General features: G+C 32.3%; 1 protein-coding gene across 4 annotated transcripts in view; it reads right to left on the bottom strand.

The window, feature by feature from the left end:
- Cnksr2 (connector enhancer of kinase suppressor of Ras 2) overlaps positions 1-19850 on the bottom strand; it is a 256176-nt gene that overhangs the window by 46018 nt on the left and 190308 nt on the right. For all 4 annotated transcript variants that reach the window (XM_077107065.1, XM_077107066.1, XM_077107067.1 and 1 more), the window contains 5 exons: positions 10635-10683; positions 10039-10211; positions 6761-6834; positions 6404-6475; positions 2455-2522 (listed from right to left, as the gene is read on the bottom strand). In XM_077107065.1, the coding sequence (XP_076963180.1) occupies positions 2455-2522; positions 6404-6475; positions 6761-6834; positions 10039-10211; positions 10635-10683 (436 nt within the window). The remainder of the gene's footprint in view (positions 1-2454; positions 2523-6403; positions 6476-6760; positions 6835-10038; positions 10212-10634; positions 10684-19850) is intronic.

Below are 19850 nucleotides of genomic sequence, written 5' to 3'. Positions count from 1 at the left end.
ATAATAAAATAACGGACATTAAGCCCAAAATTCCAAGTTTACTTATTTATGTAAATTGATATTTTTACTACATTACCCACACTTCCTTTTTAAATTTTTTTTGGTTGTAGATGGACACAATACCTTTATTTTATTTATTTATGTGGTTCTGAGGATAGAAGCCAGTGCTTCACATATGCTAGGTGAGTGCTCTACAACTGAAACACAACCCCAGCCCTACCCACACTTCTAATTCTTGTGTTTAAAAAAAAGGAAAAAATCTATAAACACCTTTAAAGAACTATTTTATGCCTTTTAAAGAAGTGTGGTACTTTTTTCAGTACTCTTATCTCAAATTTAGGTCTATAAATTACAATGAAGCATGAAAGTGAAAAACAAACTTATAATCACTAAGATGTCTTTTTTCCCCCCCTGTACTGTTGATTGAACCTGGGACCTTGATCATGCTAGGCAAGGTTTACACCACTGAGCTACATCCCCAGGCTAAGACATGTGCCTTAATAACTGGTCTGACACTTCATAGTCTTGACTTAGATTTGCCTGTGTAGATTAATTTGATGGAGATAGTTTCTATATTATTTGTGAAATTATACATGCTGCTTTCACTCCCTGGAATATTTTAATTTCTTCCTTTAGTCAATATCCTTCTCATCGTTCAAGACCCAGTTCAGAAAATAGAGCCAATATAAAGTTTTTCCTCATTCTCTTCTTGGAAGGATACACATTAGCCTCGTTCCATGGAACTTGATTTGTACTTTATTATATTTCACTTTCTATATTGCACTAAGACTATCTACCAGAATGCAATGTAATTTCAGGTAGGATGGGTGCCTATTTCATCCTTACATTATTAAGAGTGCTAGTTGAGGGTCTTGTACAGAAGTACTTAATATTGAATAAAATATATTCTTTCCCTCTCTACTGCTGACTTTAAATCATGTTGACCATTTTTTTTCCCAGAAAAGCATTTCCACATCAACTGCACATCCTTCTCGGCACTTATGAAAAAAAAAATATTTGCAACCCCTTAATTATTTTTTATTAGCAGTATACTATGCAAAATTTAGTAATTATTTGGATTTTGTGGTTCTCTTTAGTTTTTCTTAACTAATTTCAAGAATGAATTTTATAAGTCCTCAATAAGATGAAAAATTCCCCTTGGGAGAAACCATGCCTTGCTAATTATTTGAGATCTCCCTGACCTAATTCCTCACCCTCACTAATCTGACAATTTCCATTCCCTCACCCTATCACTCAAACCAAGGGCTGGCAAACTTTGGTCTATAGGTCATATAATGACCCTCTGCCTGCGTTCACATAGCCTATTAAGATCAATATATTTTTGTACAATTTAAATGGCTAAAAAATAAACAATAAGAAGAATATATTTCAACGTATGAAAAAATGATATAGAATTAAAATCTTAGAGTTCATAAAGAAACTTTAATGGCACACAGCCATACTCATTAATGTGTCTTTGCTTTCATGTATTATAATAGCAGAGTTGAATAGCTACAATAGAGACTGAGTATAGCCCTCAAAGCTCAAAATATAATTTGACTCTTCATAGAAGAAGTTTACTGATATCTGCCTAAACATTTGCTGACATGTTGGTTTTGGGATCTGGTTGTCTTCTTTGGATCTCTAAAACTTTTTTTTAGATTTTAAAAAAGTCTTGGCTGAGATTTTACTCTAAATCTGAGAGAAACAGGTTTTTAGGAATCTACACATCAACAAACTGGCTGTGCTCACTGTAGACATAACTACATATGGGTTTGTGTTGTATCTATGTCAATCTGTGGAATTTTTAAACTTTAGGATGTCTCAAATAATTTCAAAAAACTATTCATGCTTCCAAGGGATGTATAACAAGCACCCTTTCAGCAATGTGAAGCTACCTCAGAATGGTGACCACAGCTTTCATTCTTAAAATTTCAATTCTGCATCATAAATCTGAGGTCAATACCAAGACAGATTACCTAAGACCATAGAGTAACATAGTAAGAGAGCTAAAGAACATAACCAAATGAGATATTTTATAAAAGAAAGGATAATTCCTCTGACCTCTCTGCATAAAAGGCTACTTAATTATCCATGAAACTGCTAAACAGAAAATACAGATCACTGACAAGGACTTGGACTTGGGTTAATAAATAGGATCTACTATAGACTTTTTCATTTTTAAGCTTTTGTTCCTCCACAGGAAATAGATGGAAGAAGAGAATAATAACCAAGACAGAATTCCACCTTAATTGCTCTAAACATTTGAGAGTTCAGTGCCTATTTGTTCAATTAACTTTACCTATAATATTCTATGATCTGGATTTGAAGAGCCCAGTGAGTAATAGTCACACAATAAAATATTTTCTCTTAAGTGACAGCAATGAAGCACTGTATAGGAAAACAGCAAGAAAAAAGTATAAAAGAATTGTAACAAAGAAGGTATTCCTTTACCTTGTTCTTGCTTAATCCTCTCTCTTTCTGCATATCCTGCAGTCAGCATATTAATTCTGTTAAGCCACCTGCAAAAGCAAATATTAAAATCAGTAACATTGTAACTTGGCCCTCAAAGCTCAAAATAATATTTGGATCTTTACAGAAAAAGTTGACTGATATCTGCCCAAACATTTGCTGACATATTGGTCTTGGGATCTGGTTGTGTTCTTTGGATTTTTAAAACTTGATTGTTTATTAGCTAAAAATATTTACTTATCACAAATAATTAAGATGACTAAGAATATGTGAAATAGTCCTACGTATAAGATGTGTTCTTTGCCACTCTTGATACACGGAGTCTTCAATGAGTCATAATTTACTGTAGTACAAACCGTTCTCACACCAAAGATGTTATTTCAATACAATAGTTGGGAAAAACTGTTAACATTTGTTCCAAGAAATATTTGTAATATAAAGGGCTCTGGGATGACCAAAGCCATATCTGTTGCTCCAAATGTAGAAGTACTTCAAATATTCCTATTGTTCTATTTCATCAGAACAAATGTTCCTTTAGAGATACCTAAATAATATCCAGTCTAATTTATCCTGATAAGAAAGAGTTACAGACCTTGCCTGTGAAAATAATAGTCTTACTTTGAAATGACAGTTTTGATTAAACTCATTTAAATTTAATAATACAAGAAGAAACACATCTGGGAGCACTTCAGAAACTTGTCTCTAAATACAAGAGAATTAAGTTTTCCAAAGAGACAAGGAACATATATAATAAACATGTATTTTAACCTCTGTCTGTATCTTGAAAATGTATTTTCATGAACAATAGTAAGTTAAAAATAAACCTTATCTATTTCCTCATTCAGTATTACTGCTATTGCCAATGTAGCAACTGCCTGAAGCAAAGCATGGTCTCTATCACTTTCATTTGTTCCATCAGGGCTCTCCCTATGTGCTTATATTTCCAATTATTTATGTTGCATCAGATTAAAAAAAATTGTACAATATTTAAACAAGGTTCTGAGGCCACAGTCTTCCACTGGTCATTCCTGAGCCATGACCCATAAGCTTTCCAAAATCAGAAACTGAAGAAGAACCTACCTTTCAAATTAGCTTGGGCAAGTATGGGATTACTAGCATAGTTAATATCATTAAATTGTAGAATAATCAATCTAGATATACTTTTAAGAAAAGGGTGTACTTGAGAACTTTTTCTCCTAAGATCATATCTCCCAATCAAGTGGAAGTAACATTATTTGCAGTGATTCATATATTTCACCATTTTTGCCAGGTGGTGTTAACTGTGCATCAGATACTAAGCATATCTTGAAAAGGAATGAAAGTTATGTCTCTAATAGATGGAATCACATCTACAGAAATTTAAACTTTAAGAATAAGTCACTTAAAGCCAAATTTTATTTTGACAAAACCTACAATGTTATTATCACCTCAAGTATGTGTGGGAAATAGAGAAGGAACTGGAGTAGAAATGGAATCAAATACTGATCACATGAATGCAATAGCACAGAATATACACATATACTCCTGAAGATTATAAACTGTAAGTCACGAGGTCAATTTCTTGACAAATAACTGTTTAAAATGACTAATTATTAGCAAAATATCAAATTTAAATCTAGTCTATAGCTCATTTGTAGTGAGAAAGGGGTTGAACTACAAGGCAGATCTTATCATTCTTGGGAAAGACTGTCTTGATGTTTTGGAAGTAAAAATCATGATTATATAACTAAAGCAAAATTCACCCATTGAAATTTAATCCATTGCCTTATATTTACTACTTTAAAAATCACTAACATTTAGTATTATTGCAATTCCAAAGAACAATGAAGTTCTTATGAAATAAATCAAGAAATTAAAAAGAAGCTTCCTCAGATTTTCAATTTAACACTTATTAAGTGCCTATGTGCTGAACAATGAGCTCTATTAAGGGTATTGAGCTTAACATGTAGTAACATGGATAGTTGAGGACCTAGATCAAAGGTTTAAAATAATTAATACACAAAATAAGAGTATCACAGTTCCCCACCTGCCATGTGCATGTGAAAAACATTTTCATCTTGAGAACAAGGAGGAAAAGCTCTCCAAATTCCAATGGCCTAGTGTGAAATTTTAAGAATGGGAGTTATAAAAATTAAGAGGAAATTATGGAAACTACAGGAGTTATTCCTTTCATTAAGTGTTCTCAACATCGTCTTTGTCATTTCCTTACATTCATATCTCCAATTTAGAAAAACAATGCTTGTACTCCAAAGTTTCAGAAAAACAATATTTATAAAACCATATTCATTCAGTGTGTTCAAGTATATTTATGAAGCTACACATTTTTGTGCTTAAAAATACCATTTTTAGAGACATACAAAGAGAGGCACATGAAGCAAGAGCCTAAAATATGTAAATGCATTGACAGTGAACACTTATGTAGCACTTGAAATTTATTAACCCCTCAAAATTCTTTCTTATTGGGATAGTTATTATTCTCACTACTTATAAAAGGGTCAAAACCTGGCATAGGGAGTTAAGTTTCTTGCCTAAGGTTGCAGAACCAGTCCTGGTAAATACAGAATTGAAAAGGTTACTATCCCCACCTACCTATTGAACACATTGAACAAAACAGTCATGGAGAGGTCAAGTTCCTCATCCAAGATCACATAGCTAGCAAGTGGTGCAGCTGGCATTTAGACAGTCTGGTTCAAAAGTTACATAATTCTGATTACCATCTAATCTTACCTCTCCTTTACTATAGGTAGTTTATATATGTAATATACACTGGTTGCTGAAATTATAGAAAGGGAGAAAAATTTGAATCTTAAAGTCAAATTCTATAATTTTATTTTTTATTAAGAGAAATGGAGAAGTATAGGAAAGGGAAGAAAAGAAATTCATAAAAGCTATTGTTGAAATATGAAGCAGAAGGTGGCAGATGATGGGGGATATACATATGTAGGACACACACACACACACACACACATACACACACACACCTTATGTTGTGTCTTTCTATGTATATCTTTAAAAATGGCATTGTAAGCATAAAAATTATGTGTGTGTGTGTGTGTGTGTGTGTGTGTGTGTGTGTGTGTATTCCTCAAGTCATCAAATAACCACAGAACCATCTAATCAGTTGGCTCTATAACCCTGTCCAGTGATGTATGAAAGGTGACAAAAATAAGTACTAACTTTGCTTAGGCCTGAATTATTGAGATGAATGTTCTATCAAAAATAACACTTAAAAATAGCTGAGAGGATTTTGAATGTTCCCAAAACAAAGGAATGATAAATGTTTAAGGAGATGGATATGCTAATTACACCGATTTGATCATTATATTTTATATATATATATCATGCTATACTCTATAAGTACTATAATTATTATGTATCCATTAAAAATAAAACTTTTAAATTTTAAAAAATAGCTTTTTGTGTAATTTTGGGCCATCTATGAATAAATTTTAAGACATTCTTAATATGAACTTAAAAAAATCTGTTTTTCTTGTGGTGGAATTTGTATGGTCTATATGTGAATTCTAGCATGCCTTTGGTAAACTTGACAAATAATCAATGAATAACCATTCATTTTTTTTCTTTTGCTGTGCAGGGGATGGAACCCAGGACTTTGCACATGCTAGGCAAGTGCTCTACCACTAATCTACATTCCCAGCTAGAGTCTTACTGTTTAAATGCAATTCTTTATCTATTATTATTATGTAAAAAATAAATTTTATATATATTTTAGGCTTACATTATGATGTTATAGGTAAGTACTATTCTTTAAAATTAGGTATGGCCATAATGAATTCTATCTGGGTCCATTTTATTTTAAACTAATTAACCTAGAAACTTCAGTGACATTCTCTAAGCATTACTGTAGAAAACCTAGGACTCTAGGGCTAAATGACTTTTTAACTACTTTGAAATTTAAGTAATACTTTACCTGTTCATATCATCAAGATGTTCAGCAGCAAAATAAAAGCTTTTGATTTTAGGATGACAGGCTTTGAATGCACTGCAAAAAGAAACAAGGTATATTTATTTTATTAAAAACTGGGAAATAAGTTCAAACCAAATATTTTTTATGAGTAAAATTACCTCAACATCTAATCTGAGTTCACACATATATGCTTCTACTATGATGACAGAAGTCAGTAAGAAAATAAATTTTCTTCCCACAAAACTGCTTTCTTATTACCTCAATGTGAAAGCATTAGATGAGCAACCTATAATTTAAAAGCTGGAAATTTTAAAAAAAATTTTTCCCTTCTCTCCCTCTCCCAAAATAAAATCCACTTACTATTTCTTGCGACATTCACTGGCTCTATCAATTTTAAATTCAGGCAGACTGATGAATCCTTCTGCTTTTTCATCCTAAAGAAGCAAGATTCTTGTTTAGGCTGTTACACAAAAAGGTTTGAGGCTAATGATACTGCATAACTATGCCTTAAGTATCTATACTAACAAAATTATTCATTCAATTCCTTAATTGACATTTGAGATTATAATTCAGTGACATTCTCTAAGCATTACTGTAGAAAACTTAGAATTACTATAGAAAACTCATCTGTTATATCCTATAAATTTAAGGTATATTTTGAACATTTAGAATACTAAGGTTAAAATACGCACAGAACTTAACTAAAAATTCTCTTTTTATTATAATAAGGATAGAAAATTATTTAATTCTCAATGTGCAACATGTCTATTAAGAAATTTTCTGAGGTTTGGGGTATAGCTCAGTGGTGAAACACTTGCTTATTATGTGCAAGGCCCTGGGTGAATCCCCAGCACCCCCCCTCCAAAAAAGAGAATTTCCGGTCAGAGTGTATGTATAATTTTATAACACACAAAACAACTGGAGTTCACATTTGCAATACACATTTTTTCTTAAAGTTTTAATTCTAACATATAAAATATAGAGATGCATACTGATTCAATTTCTCTTCTGTCCAAAGATTCTCTTATCAAACCTGAATTAATAAAAATGTTATATAATGATGAAAACATCATTTTATAACATTTGTGTTGTGTATTATTTTTGGTGTACAAATAAAATAGGCCAATTTCAATTATCTGGCTTTGGATATATATTATATTTATAAACATCATTTTTCATGTAGAATTGAATAAAATAAAATTGAATAAAATCCATAAAATCCTTCTCTCTTTAATGTTGTATTTACAAAACTCACAAATTATCCAAAATCCTGTGTGATACGAATGATTCCATCTAAGCTAAAACTATCTTTGGCTAACCCGTTACTCTCTACCTCTCTTTTCCTGCACATGGCAAAGCTTTTTAGACTTTTATTCCACTAAATTCTTATCTTGATTTGTGTGATACCAGTCCATAGCTCCTTATATATCAAGTTCAAGTGAGATTACACTCGCATTCATGATCTCAAAGAACAGATTCTCAATTCTTTGTATGTGTGCATGCATGTGATTTTTGAACTTCTAGACAAAACTAAAAATTAGATGCTATGGGCAGTGATTCAAGTGTGTGTGTGTATGTGGGTGTGTGTGTGTTATAAATAAGAGAATTATGAAACATTTTCCATCTTTGAATATAGTTCCAGTCTTGGATTAAAGACAAAGCTTTCAAATCATGTTCTCAATTTTCATTTCTATGTTACATTATCTTTGCTGTCCTTCATTTAACAATTTAAAATTTTGAATAATTTAAGTATTTTGAGGTAATTATTGCTTCCCTGTGATATGATAAGTAATTTTTTTTATTTATTTGACAAAGATCACATCAAGGTATTTCTTGCAGAGTGTGCTATGAAACTATTCACTCATATCTCACAAGGCTAACACAATAACTTGTTGATTGAAACACAGCTACTGGATTGAGGGTATAGCTCAATAGGTGATGTAGAGATCTTGCGTAAGACCATGGATTTGATCCCAAGTGTCACAAAAACAAACAAACATGAAAAAACATAGCTAATATTCAATAAAAAGAGGCCACAGTTTGAAAGATAGAATATAATCCAGTACCATAGCAGACAAATCTACAAATGATTTTACAATGAAGAAAAACATAGAGATACTGTATCTTAATATTACTTGGTAGGCAAGCAAAAAGTATTTAAAATATTCATTAAATAAAAATGTAGGTAAAATTGTAGTTTGTTTATTCTACCTAAAATAAGACACACTTAGTGAAATAAGTGATGTTTCAGGTAACTGTGCAACTGCCACAAAAATATCAAAAGAACAGAAAATTATCAAATCTTTTAACAGGTAGTACAGATATTTATATTAAATAGAAAAATGTATTATATCAAGATTTTACAAATAAAAGGTCAATTTGAAAAATATCACTGGTAACATATTACTTGAGCACTTTTTATATGCCAGATATTGTTCTAAGTGGGATTTACATTCATTGATTCATTTCATCAATATGATAGCTCAGTGAGATAATCATTATTACTCCCATTTTGGAGATAAAGAAACTGAAGCACAATAACTCAGGTGGTGTAATTCCTCAGTCTACATTCCTAACCTTGTCATAACATAACAGCCCGTTTGGGGAACACCAAGTTCTTTAGACACAGTATGCTCCAATCACAGGCATAATGATAATGTTCAATTATATTTCAACAATCTTCAAAGGCATATTAATAAATGTCAACATAATAGTATCTGAAAAGACTATTCAAACAATATTATATTAAACCATGTATATTTTTATGATAGCAGAAGTCATTGCTTAAAAAACCACTGATAACCCTGGAAATAAATCTGTTGTACTAAAAAACTCCAGGAAATTATAAGAACAATTTAAATGTGTTATATATGTTCCCTCTACTCTCAATTCCTGTTGAAATAAATACTTGCAGATTTTCAAAACTAGTCTAGAGGTTCATTTTTAATATCTTATTATATTAATTTTATTACTAAAGAGCTTCTCCATTCAAAAAAAATAGGGAAACAGAAAAAAATGTAAAACTTTAAATAAAAGCAAGACATTTTGGTATTAAATTAGCATGTTTAATCCTTTTAGTTAAGCTACTACTTGAATCAGCTGGGTATTTTAGTTAGATACATAGAATTTTAATATACTTTGTGCTTCAGATATATTTCCATATTAGAATAATTGGGGCACTCTCCTTCCAAAACCCCCAAAAGAAATCATTTTAAGATAATGTATTGAAAAAGAACTAGCAGAATTACATCGGTTACACATCCACATTTTTACATAATGCCATATTAGTAACTGTTGTATTCTGCTACCTTTCCTATCCTCTACTATCCCCCCTCCCCTCCCCTCCCATCTTCTCTCTCTTGGGGTAAAAATGGGAGTTCATAACCCACTTGAATCTAATGTATGAAATATGATATGTCAAGAGCTTTGTAATGTTTTGAACAACCAATAAAAAAAAGAGAAAAAAATCAATAAACCTTCTTTTTAAAAAAAAAAAAAAGAAAAAAAAGAAAAAGAACTAGCAGAATTCCTGAACTGACTTTAAGGCAATTTTAGTTTCAAACTGTAAGCTTCAAAATGGTGCCACTTTTAGTTAAAGATAGAGAGTGGATAAGAAAACAAAGTGTGCTTTATCTTACCTCTTCATTAATATACCAGTATAGGGATGCATCCTTGAGGACAAACCAATATTTCTTCCATTTCTGTGAAAAATAACTCTTTGCATCTTTCTTTTTCCAAAGCCAGCCCTCACAGTCACCACGACCCAGATCCTTGCAAGAAATCCGTCTTTTGCTCTTGCCTGCTATAGGACCTAAAGATAATAGTGAGTGAACATTCACTTTAGATTTAGAAAAAGGTATAAAAATAGAGGATCAATTTACAGGTTCTAAAAATAAGTCTGGGTATTTAACTTTAAAAGTTATCATTTTCACATGGTATTAGAATAGAAACATAAAGACATCTTTAATAGCTTTTCCTCCAAAGAAGTGACACATGATTAATTAAAAAATGTGTAATCCCAGTCTTAAAACTTGTTGTGACCATTTGCCATAAAAGGTACCTTGTTTGGTAACTGAACCAAAGGAGAAGCTAGTCTCAGCAACTCTTGCCCTGGGGAGGGGGGCTGTGCTTTTCCAAACCACACTGGGCTCAGGCAAGAGAAGGATGGATTAAATGTGCTGGTGATAATCACAGCACAAATGAAGCAGGTAAAACTTTCATTTTCTTTTCTTACCTTTGTTTTTCTTCTTTGATTTGTGCTGCAGAGAGGACTGCTGAAACGTCTGAAATCAAAGACAGGGTAGAATGTTATCTGATACTCAGGATGCAATCCATAGCTCCAGTAGGCTACATAGCTCTCAAGGGCTAAATGATTAATGATCAGAAAAAGTACCTTGTTTTTCCCCAAAGCCTCAAAATAAATTAATACTTAGATTTCTAATTCTTGTAGGAAGTAGGAGAGAATATTATCTTTACCTTTATTTTGTAGGCAGAGAAATCAGGGTATGAAACACTGGTAAAACTAGGGGCTTTTTTACTTTACTCTTTCTATACCTTTTTAGGGGTTTGTTGTGCTTCCTCAGACAATATCTCATTTGATTCTCATAAAAATCTCATTAAGTAGACAAGCAAATATTACTTTCATCCACTAATATCCCATTTCCTTAGTCTCTAAATATTATAGCTCTTAGATCAGTATTTTCTTCTCATGCCTAATTCTATCACTATAGTTGGTGACAAATCTTCATGTAGATGATATCATCCTCATCTCTGATTTCCAATATTTATCTCTCCCTTTTTCAGCTACCCACCCCCATGACCATGTTTGATATCTCAAACACACACCAGCTACTGCCTGTAATACCTATGTTTTACATAGTCCATCCCACCAACTTAAAAATATTCATTACATTTTCTAATTAATTGACTATACCACCCTTTATGCCTGTATTTCTCTCCTCTCATTTGGTTTCCATCATGGTTCCACTGAACTATGCTCCATGCTTTTACTCCATGCTATATACCTGAATAGCTTCGCGTATCTGGAGAAAACCTTAAGCTGTAGTGACTAGTCTAGCTTTTGATCAATGACTATAAATCACCAGTCAAACTTCTAAGCTAGATAGTTTACTGGTGTAACAAGATTAATTACATTTACATAATGTTAGACAAATGGAAACAAAGATAGCATATATGCTTTTAATTCATCGATAGTCCTTCAAAATGAATTTTAGGTAACAGTTTCTTCATAAATATACACCTATAAGGGACAAATGAATTTTGTTTATACAAAATTTTGTGATCTTGGTTTTATACTGTAAATTAATGTTATTTAGTATCTTTATTAAAAATAGTATTTATTTAAAGAATAATCTTCTCATTCTGTGTATGATTTACACAAGTTTAATGAATATTAGGGATGGGTACAATATGTAAAGATAAGGGTCAGATAATTTTCTAATATATAATGTAACCCAGAAATAATAATCACCCAAGTATCAAAGCAATATAAATAAGTATATACGTGGTATTTGTTATATCTCTCCATAAATAAACAGTATTTTCATAAAGATCATGATTGCAGAGTATATTCAGTATACGTATTCTCTCTCTCTCTCTCTCTACATACACACACACACACACACACACACACACATATAAATCTTAACCTTTGTAGCATTCATGACTATAAAAATTCATAATCAATTTTTGAAAGAAAGCATAAAAGATAACCCATTACTATGTGTTGATTTTCTTGAGTGCACTTTGTTTCAAAATAATAGTTTAAATGATAACTCAGGCTACTGTGCTTAATGTAGTTAATTTACATATGGTTATTTTCCCTAAATTGTTTTGCTATAAAATTACTGATTAGGATTTTTCCTTTTGTGTTTCCACAAGTAATCATTATAGTTTTACAGCTAATTATTTTGAAAAAATGACAAAGATGAGGGTGGTTTGTTTTTATGAAACTACATGGGTAACAGACAGCTTGGAAGAATTGGGTTATATAATCTACCTCCTATGCATTTTGTATGCTATCCTTAGAATTTGAAGGTCTACTTAAAAATCTGCACAAAACACCATTTTATGCTCTCCAGGTTTCCTTTTTAACAAGATTATCTTGTCTTTCTCTATAAACATATGGTATTTTCATAAAGATCATGATTACAGAGTGTAACTTGTATACATATTGTTGAAACCTGGCAACTCCTAGGTACTCAATACAAATTTAATCATTTGATGGAATAAAGCCTTAAATATCTTTTGTAAATACTGTAAATATTACAATGGAGTTATTTTAAGAGAGATTTCCTTATTTTTCCAAGTGATTTGATATTTTAAACAATGAAAAAGTTAATTGAATTATAGTTCTTTGAAGGTAATGAGAAAAAAGCATTAAAAATTTACATTTAGGAAGAAAACAGTTAATACAGTAGGCCTGAGGATGCTATCTTAGAAGGATGTATTAGGTTGGCCCTTGGCTAGCATCTGGGAACTTGGCTGGTAAACAGTTCTCTATACTAATATGAAGCTTCACTAAATGATGAATATGTTTTCCACATAGGGGTAATGAATACCTGCTTTCTTGCTGGAAAGTCTGAAATCTTCGTGGTTTACAGATAAAGGATGCCTGTATGACCAACTCAATATAATGTTTGGGTGTTGAGTCTCTAATGGGTTTCCCTGGATAGAAACACCACAAATCATGTGGCTGCTGGGGAGAGAGTTTGCTCTGTGTGGCCTGTCATGGGACAGGGAAAGCATAGAAAACTTGCACATGGATTTTTCCAGATTCCAGAGGTTTTCTCTCTCTTTAAAAAAAAAAAAACTTGTTGAGCTTTATATCACTTACTGTATCTCTCTAATAATCTTTATTGTGAATACAAATACGTGTTATATCCTATGAGTTCTAGCAAAATTACCAAACATGGGGTTGTCTTGGAAAACCCCCAGTCTCATATTATAAATGATCCTTTACAAACTTATATTAGAAATTGTTCATTATTACACAAACAAATAGCTCCTGATAGTTAAGGTTTCCTCATGTCATAAGCAGTCACATTGTTATGAAAACCTTGAGGTACAAATTTATGATAATATACTGTTTTTAGTAGAACTGAAGGAGTTATTCATTCTGATTGACAGAACTTAATTTGTGCAAAACATTTTAGTTTCTAAGGATATTATGCAATATTTAATAAGAGCAAGGCATTAAGAACACACTATAATAAATAACAAGCTGATCATTATAAGGTTCTAAAATAACTAAAAAGGAGTCCTTGAATCTTTGCATTAATGACAATACAATATTTCTCATGAGAACGAAAATTCATAATGCATCTTATTTCTCTACTTTTTGTATTAGTTTCAGATCACCCTTCTTCCAGGTTCATGCTCAAGTAAGTATATCTTTTAGAAGGTCTGATTCAACAATCTGTCATTGGAAAATTCTTCTAGTTTTGCTTTCTTTTATGTTTTTATTAGTACATTATAATTATACACAATAGTGGGATTCGTTGTGATATATTCATATGTGTATGTAATTTTCTACAATTAATTCCCCAGTTCTTCCCTTTCACTTTCTTCTTCCCACCCCCTTGATCCTCTACCTCACCTCTATTGATCTCCATTATATATTCATGAGATTTCCTCTTTGTACGTTTGAAAATCCTTTACTTTTTAAATAACATCTTAGCTGTATACAGAATTCTGAGGTGAAATAATTTTCTTTGACAATTTGAACATACTACTATTTTGGCATTTATTGTTGCTCTTAAGATATCTGTAGCTATTGTCATTTGTTATAATCTGTCTTTAACCTCTGTAGCTTTTAAAATATTTTTCTCTTTATTTCTAATATTCTGCAGTTTCACTGTTATATTTATACGTCATAATTTAACTTAATTAACCTTATATAGCCTTCATTAGGTTGCACTGAAAGTTTTTTTCTTTCATTCTGGACATTCTCAATCATTATCTCTTTGAATGGTCTTTTTTTGATAGCCCTCTTTAATTCTCTAGATGTATGTTATCACCTGTATGTATGTATCACCTGTGTGTCTTTCATATTTTTTTTAACCTTTTCATACATTTGCAATATCTTTTAGGTGAATCCATTCTACTATCTTCCAATTTCTTAATTCTCTGATTTTTATCTCACCTGAAGTTAATCTCATCTACAATGTGTTTATTTCACTTACAATATTTCATATTTACAGGCTATCTAGTTGGTATTGGCTTTTTTGAATACCCACTTTTCCTGATCTTTGTTTTATTTCAAAAACTTTTGTGAATTTCTCATGTTTGCATTTAGCATGGAATCATCTAATTGATTGGTTCATTGTCTTTTTTATAAAAGCATTAATTTTCACTAGACATTTTTGGATTTTTAGCTGGAGTGCAATGTTCTTCCTGGGAGGAAGTTTCTTTTTGCATTCACCGCTCCCTGTCTGAATTCTGTTGTCTTCTGCCTCCATTCTAGGGTGCCTTCATCTTTTAAATGATGACATGGGTTTCTGTCACATCCCTGAACTCCAAGTGGGAGATACCTGACCAATGGTTCTAAATATACATTTTTTTTTGTTCCCTGCTCAAACACAGGAACTTAGCTTTATATCAGTCTTACCCCTGGTTATTATTTACCTTTATGCAACCTCAACCTCATTACTCACAAATGAAGACACTGTTGCTTGTCTTCCCAGTTAACTTCACTCAGTGAGTCAATCATGTTTCCCAACATTGCTGAGGTCCATTTGTTCTCTGATACTCATTAGAGACAATCCCCAGTCATTACTACCTCTTTCTGTACTAAGACCTAGCAGATACATGGCTTTAGTTCCCAAATATCACTTACCATTTTTGTTCTGGTCCTTAGAGAGTAGATCTAATATTTTTTAACCATCAAACTATGTTTTCTTTGTTTTATTGCTATATATTTGGTGTAGAATGAATAAAAGGGCTTGTGCAAGTACATGAAAGTGAAGGAGTGGGTTTTTTTTTTTTGTGTGTGTGTGTGTGTGAATTTAAAGTATAAGTTTATAATACTTATTGGCCACCAAAAATTGGTTCTTCTACTAAGCAGTTTTGAAGGCCAATTCTCTTAGAAAGCATCTCCTTATCTTATTTCCTAAACCATGTTTCATTAAATATTTCTAATACTCTCCTAGCATTTTCTGTTTATTTTAGTGAGTATCTGGGCAAAAGTTCTTCAAACATTTTAAGAATGATCTACAAACACTGATCTTAAGCAACTTATGAATTCATATAATCAACTGGGACTTCTTGGCTGGCCTATAGGCTGTCTAACTCAACAAATTTAATATGTACAAAGCTGATTTCATGATATTTACCACCTGTCAAGCAAATCTGCTCTTCTCTTAATCTTCTTTACCTTAGTAAATGGCAATTCCATTTTTTCCCTTTCCCATGGCTCAGTGCAAAATCTTTGGAGTTACATTTTTTTTTAACTCTTTTACTTCTCTTACAAGACCATGACCAATTTGTCAGCAAGTTGTTTTAACTGTCTTAAAAATTTATTTAGAGCTTACTACCTCTACTATTATCACCCTGGTCTAAGCCACTATGTTATCTTACCTGGGACACTGAAAAACCTCTTTCCTCACTGTTCTCCCTGCTTCTGCTCTTTCCCCTTCCAAATTAAGACCCAGAGTGATCCTATTAAATAAGATTTGAATCATGTAATTCATATATATATATATATATATATATATATATATATATATATATATGAATTAAACTATCCAATGACTTCTCATCTCACTCTGAGTAAACATCCATATCCTTTCAACAATTTTGAAGGTACCACATGATCTGTTACCCTGGTTCTTTTGCCTATTGCTCTTCTTCTCAAGACACATTTAATGATTCTAGATCATGCCATGTACAGTCCCATCTCAGGGCCTTTACCCTTGCTGCTCATTCCCTATGAAATAGTTTACTCTTTTACTATTATCAAATGCTTATATTTTAGTAAATTATCAAATGCTTATATTTTAGTAAATTCATTCTAGGCTTCTTTATATAAAATTGTTATCCTCATTGCCCTCAACACTTCCTATTTTCCTTTCTGACTTTATTATTCTTCTTAGCATTTAGCATTATCCAAATTACTTATGCTTCTAATTACTTGGACTTCCCTCTAAATACCAACTCAATTAAAGAAAAGGAATTCTATTTGTGCACAGCTTTGTCCTTGGCCTAAAACAAGGCCTAGCACAGAGTAAGTGCTCAGTTAATACCAGTTAGATGATGGAACACTGAACAAACCATTAGCAAAGAACAAAGGATATAATCTTAACTAGCTGGTTATTGTAACCTGAAAGAGTCATTGCAGGGAGTAGGGAAAGCAAGGCATCTGTTCTATTCTTTAGGCCATTCATTTGGGAACAAAAAGAAAATGTTCCTTTTTATATAATCTACTTTAGCATTACTTGCACTGGGATTGTCTTGGTGCATATAACAGTTTAAATTTAAATTCAAGATGTGGCTGGCAAAAGTACATTAAATTTTTTGTCCAAAGATATTTACACAAATAATTATATGATGAATTATAAATGGATGTGTTGAAATCATAATTCTATCCATAAAAATAGAATGTGCTAAAATAAAGGGTCATTAGGGAAGTATTGTTGATCCTCTTCTTAACCATGGTGATGCATGCAATGGTGTTCTGTTTGGCTATAAAAGATCCCTTTTTCAGACGTTTGCCTGAAAAGACCATTTTTCATTCATTTTGTCCACAGATGTTCTGTTTAAACTCCATTCCTCCGTCTTTTGGATGGAGAAGTATGGGGGGGGGTAATTTGGGTCATTCTTATCCTAAAATTTCAGAAGCACTTATTTTAATTGTAGAAGAAAAATGACAGTTTCTGTGTTACATTTTGAAAGCTCAGCTACTATTAAATTCTTCTCAAGTTGCAAATTGCTGCACTTATGGAAAAATTTGCAATCAAAATACTCTCTTGCTGCAATAAAGCAACTCTTACTGTAATTTTCTGCAAAGTTCCAAGATTTCTTCAGTGATGGGTCCAACCAATAGTTTATTTCTTCTCCATAAGAAAAAAAAGGTGCTTAGCAACTTGAAACATTCAGGACAAATGACAGCTGCTTCCACATATTTAATTTTTAAGTAAATAAACACAATCCTTTGAGATTTTAAATTTTTTAATAACTTTATTTTATTTATTTATATGTGGTGCTGAGGATCGAACCCAGGGCCTTGCAAGTGCAAGGCCAGCACTCTACTGTGGAGCCATAACCCCAGCCACAAGATTTTAAATATTTTACAAAGAAAAATGTTTCATCTAACTGCCTAATTATTTATGTCAGGAGAAAAAAGTATAAATATAAGCAAGTAGGATGAAATGACAATGGGACTAAATATTATGTCAAGAATTCTTTCATTGGCAATAAAAATAGCCTAGAACTTAACAAGTTTGCTACTGTGGTGGTGGCCTTGCCCATTTGCTACATGAAACAAAAAGCTAGTGCAGAGAGTGGTGAGGGAAGTGGCACTGCATATTCATGAGGTAGCTCTGTATTCTGTCAGTAAAGTTAACCTGAAGTTTTACTGAATGAAAATGGCTCCATACTAACTTGAAAATAAGCATGCTCTTAAAATATAAACTAATCAATTACGAGTCAGATAACAATAAAAAGGCAGTAATTGGGAAAAACTGATAGAAGGTCAGTCAAACAGGTTAGGCAGACATCAGGCTTATCAACCATTGAAGGAAAGAGGTAACTGAACCTTTTTTGCATGATTTCATATGAACCATTTCCATTGCAGTGGCAAAGTAGGAAAAAGGGGAAAGTGGCTAATTGGTGAACAGTTGGAAAGGCTAACAGAAATTACTACTCTTGGAAAACAGAAACTGTCATACTTGAGGGTCATCATGATTATCATTTTCTGAGAGTTTATTATGTGTAACAGTATTAGGCACTATGTAAGTTATTAATTTCAATCCTTACAACAAATCTATAAAGTGGTGATCATTAACCTTATTTTAAGGGAAAGAAAACTGAGAGAATGCATGAAGAACTTGCTCAGGATCTTACAAGTAGGGGCCTCTTAGGTGGTCTGTCAACCCTAAAGTCTTTCCTCTAACTCTACAAACAGTATTTCTTCCCAAGTTATTTTGTAGTCATAGTAACAATGTGAGAGAGAAGAAAAAAATGCTTCTGACATGAGACATCCATTTATGAAAACCTCATATGACATGTGATGCAAGTACATTGCTATGTGGAAAGGATTCTACAAAACAGAAAGTTATTAGTAAGGATAATACTTTTTTATATAAATGGAAATAATTTAAACCAGTACCATCTTATCAATCTATTTTTCATGCATACTTTATCAACTTTATTTTAGTTAGAAAGTTATATACTTTGTGGGTGAAAAAAGATTTGCAGGATTTCTTTTCGGCAACCACTTATAATATCTGCATGAGAAGAAGGTTCATGTCAACATCTTAATTCTGCAAATGAGATAGAAATTAAGGTAAATAAAGGTCACAACACTTAGCCAAAGGAGACAAGGATGGGACTGGAATCACATTTAATTCCAAGCCTATTAGCAATGTGAACTCAATGCAATGGAATTAAAAAGCTCTATGTCAATACTAATAAGGAAATAATGGATTCAAATAAGGCAAGCCTGTCTTTCCACTAATTCTTTACATAGGAGAAATCTCTTGGAGCTGACCAATCATTATGTATTTTTTTTTCACACAAATACACTCCTGATTGCTAAGCAATGCCTTTAAACTACTTGGTTCACTTTCTCATAATATGGCTTATACCTACTATAGTAGTTTTGTGAAGGCATAAACCATCTGCTTTGGTCACCACTCTATACTTATTTCCTAGTATAGTACCTGACATAAAATTATCAGTTCAAAGGATGAACCAATTAGTTTCAAAGGATGACTCAAGTAGTTACTGAGCACGTATGGGTGTGGGACACTGATGAGTTATGAGTTACAGCATCTCATATGCAATGTGTCAGGACATCTTGTCCACTTACCTTAAACACATATCCAGAGTTTAATCCATTCTCATCACTTCTACTTTAGCAGCCAGAGCTAAGGCATGCTTATTTCTCACTTGAATTGTCCTGATTCTATCTTGTCTCCCCACTTTCCATACTTGCCCCTGGCCCTTCACCTTTATTCTCAACACACCAGCTACAGTATTACATTTAGAATGCTTATTTATCATTAAGAATGGAATGCACAGTATCAGTGGAGCAATACTGTGATAGGAATCAGGAGACCTGACTTATCTATAATCCAGACTTTATTCTAGCTCTATCTATGACTGTGGTCAAATCACTGAACTACTCATGACCTCAATTTCTTCATCTGCATGACCCGGGCTTTAAATCAGATGCTCCTAGGTGTTTCAGAGAGTACTACCTTCATGTGAT

This window comes from Callospermophilus lateralis, chromosome X (assembly GCF_048772815.1).
Source record: "Callospermophilus lateralis isolate mCalLat2 chromosome X, mCalLat2.hap1, whole genome shotgun sequence".
Classification (NCBI taxonomy): domain Eukaryota; kingdom Metazoa; phylum Chordata; class Mammalia; order Rodentia; family Sciuridae; genus Callospermophilus; species Callospermophilus lateralis.
Note: the sequence above shows the minus strand (reverse complement) of the source record. Positions and strands in the feature narration are given on the sequence as shown.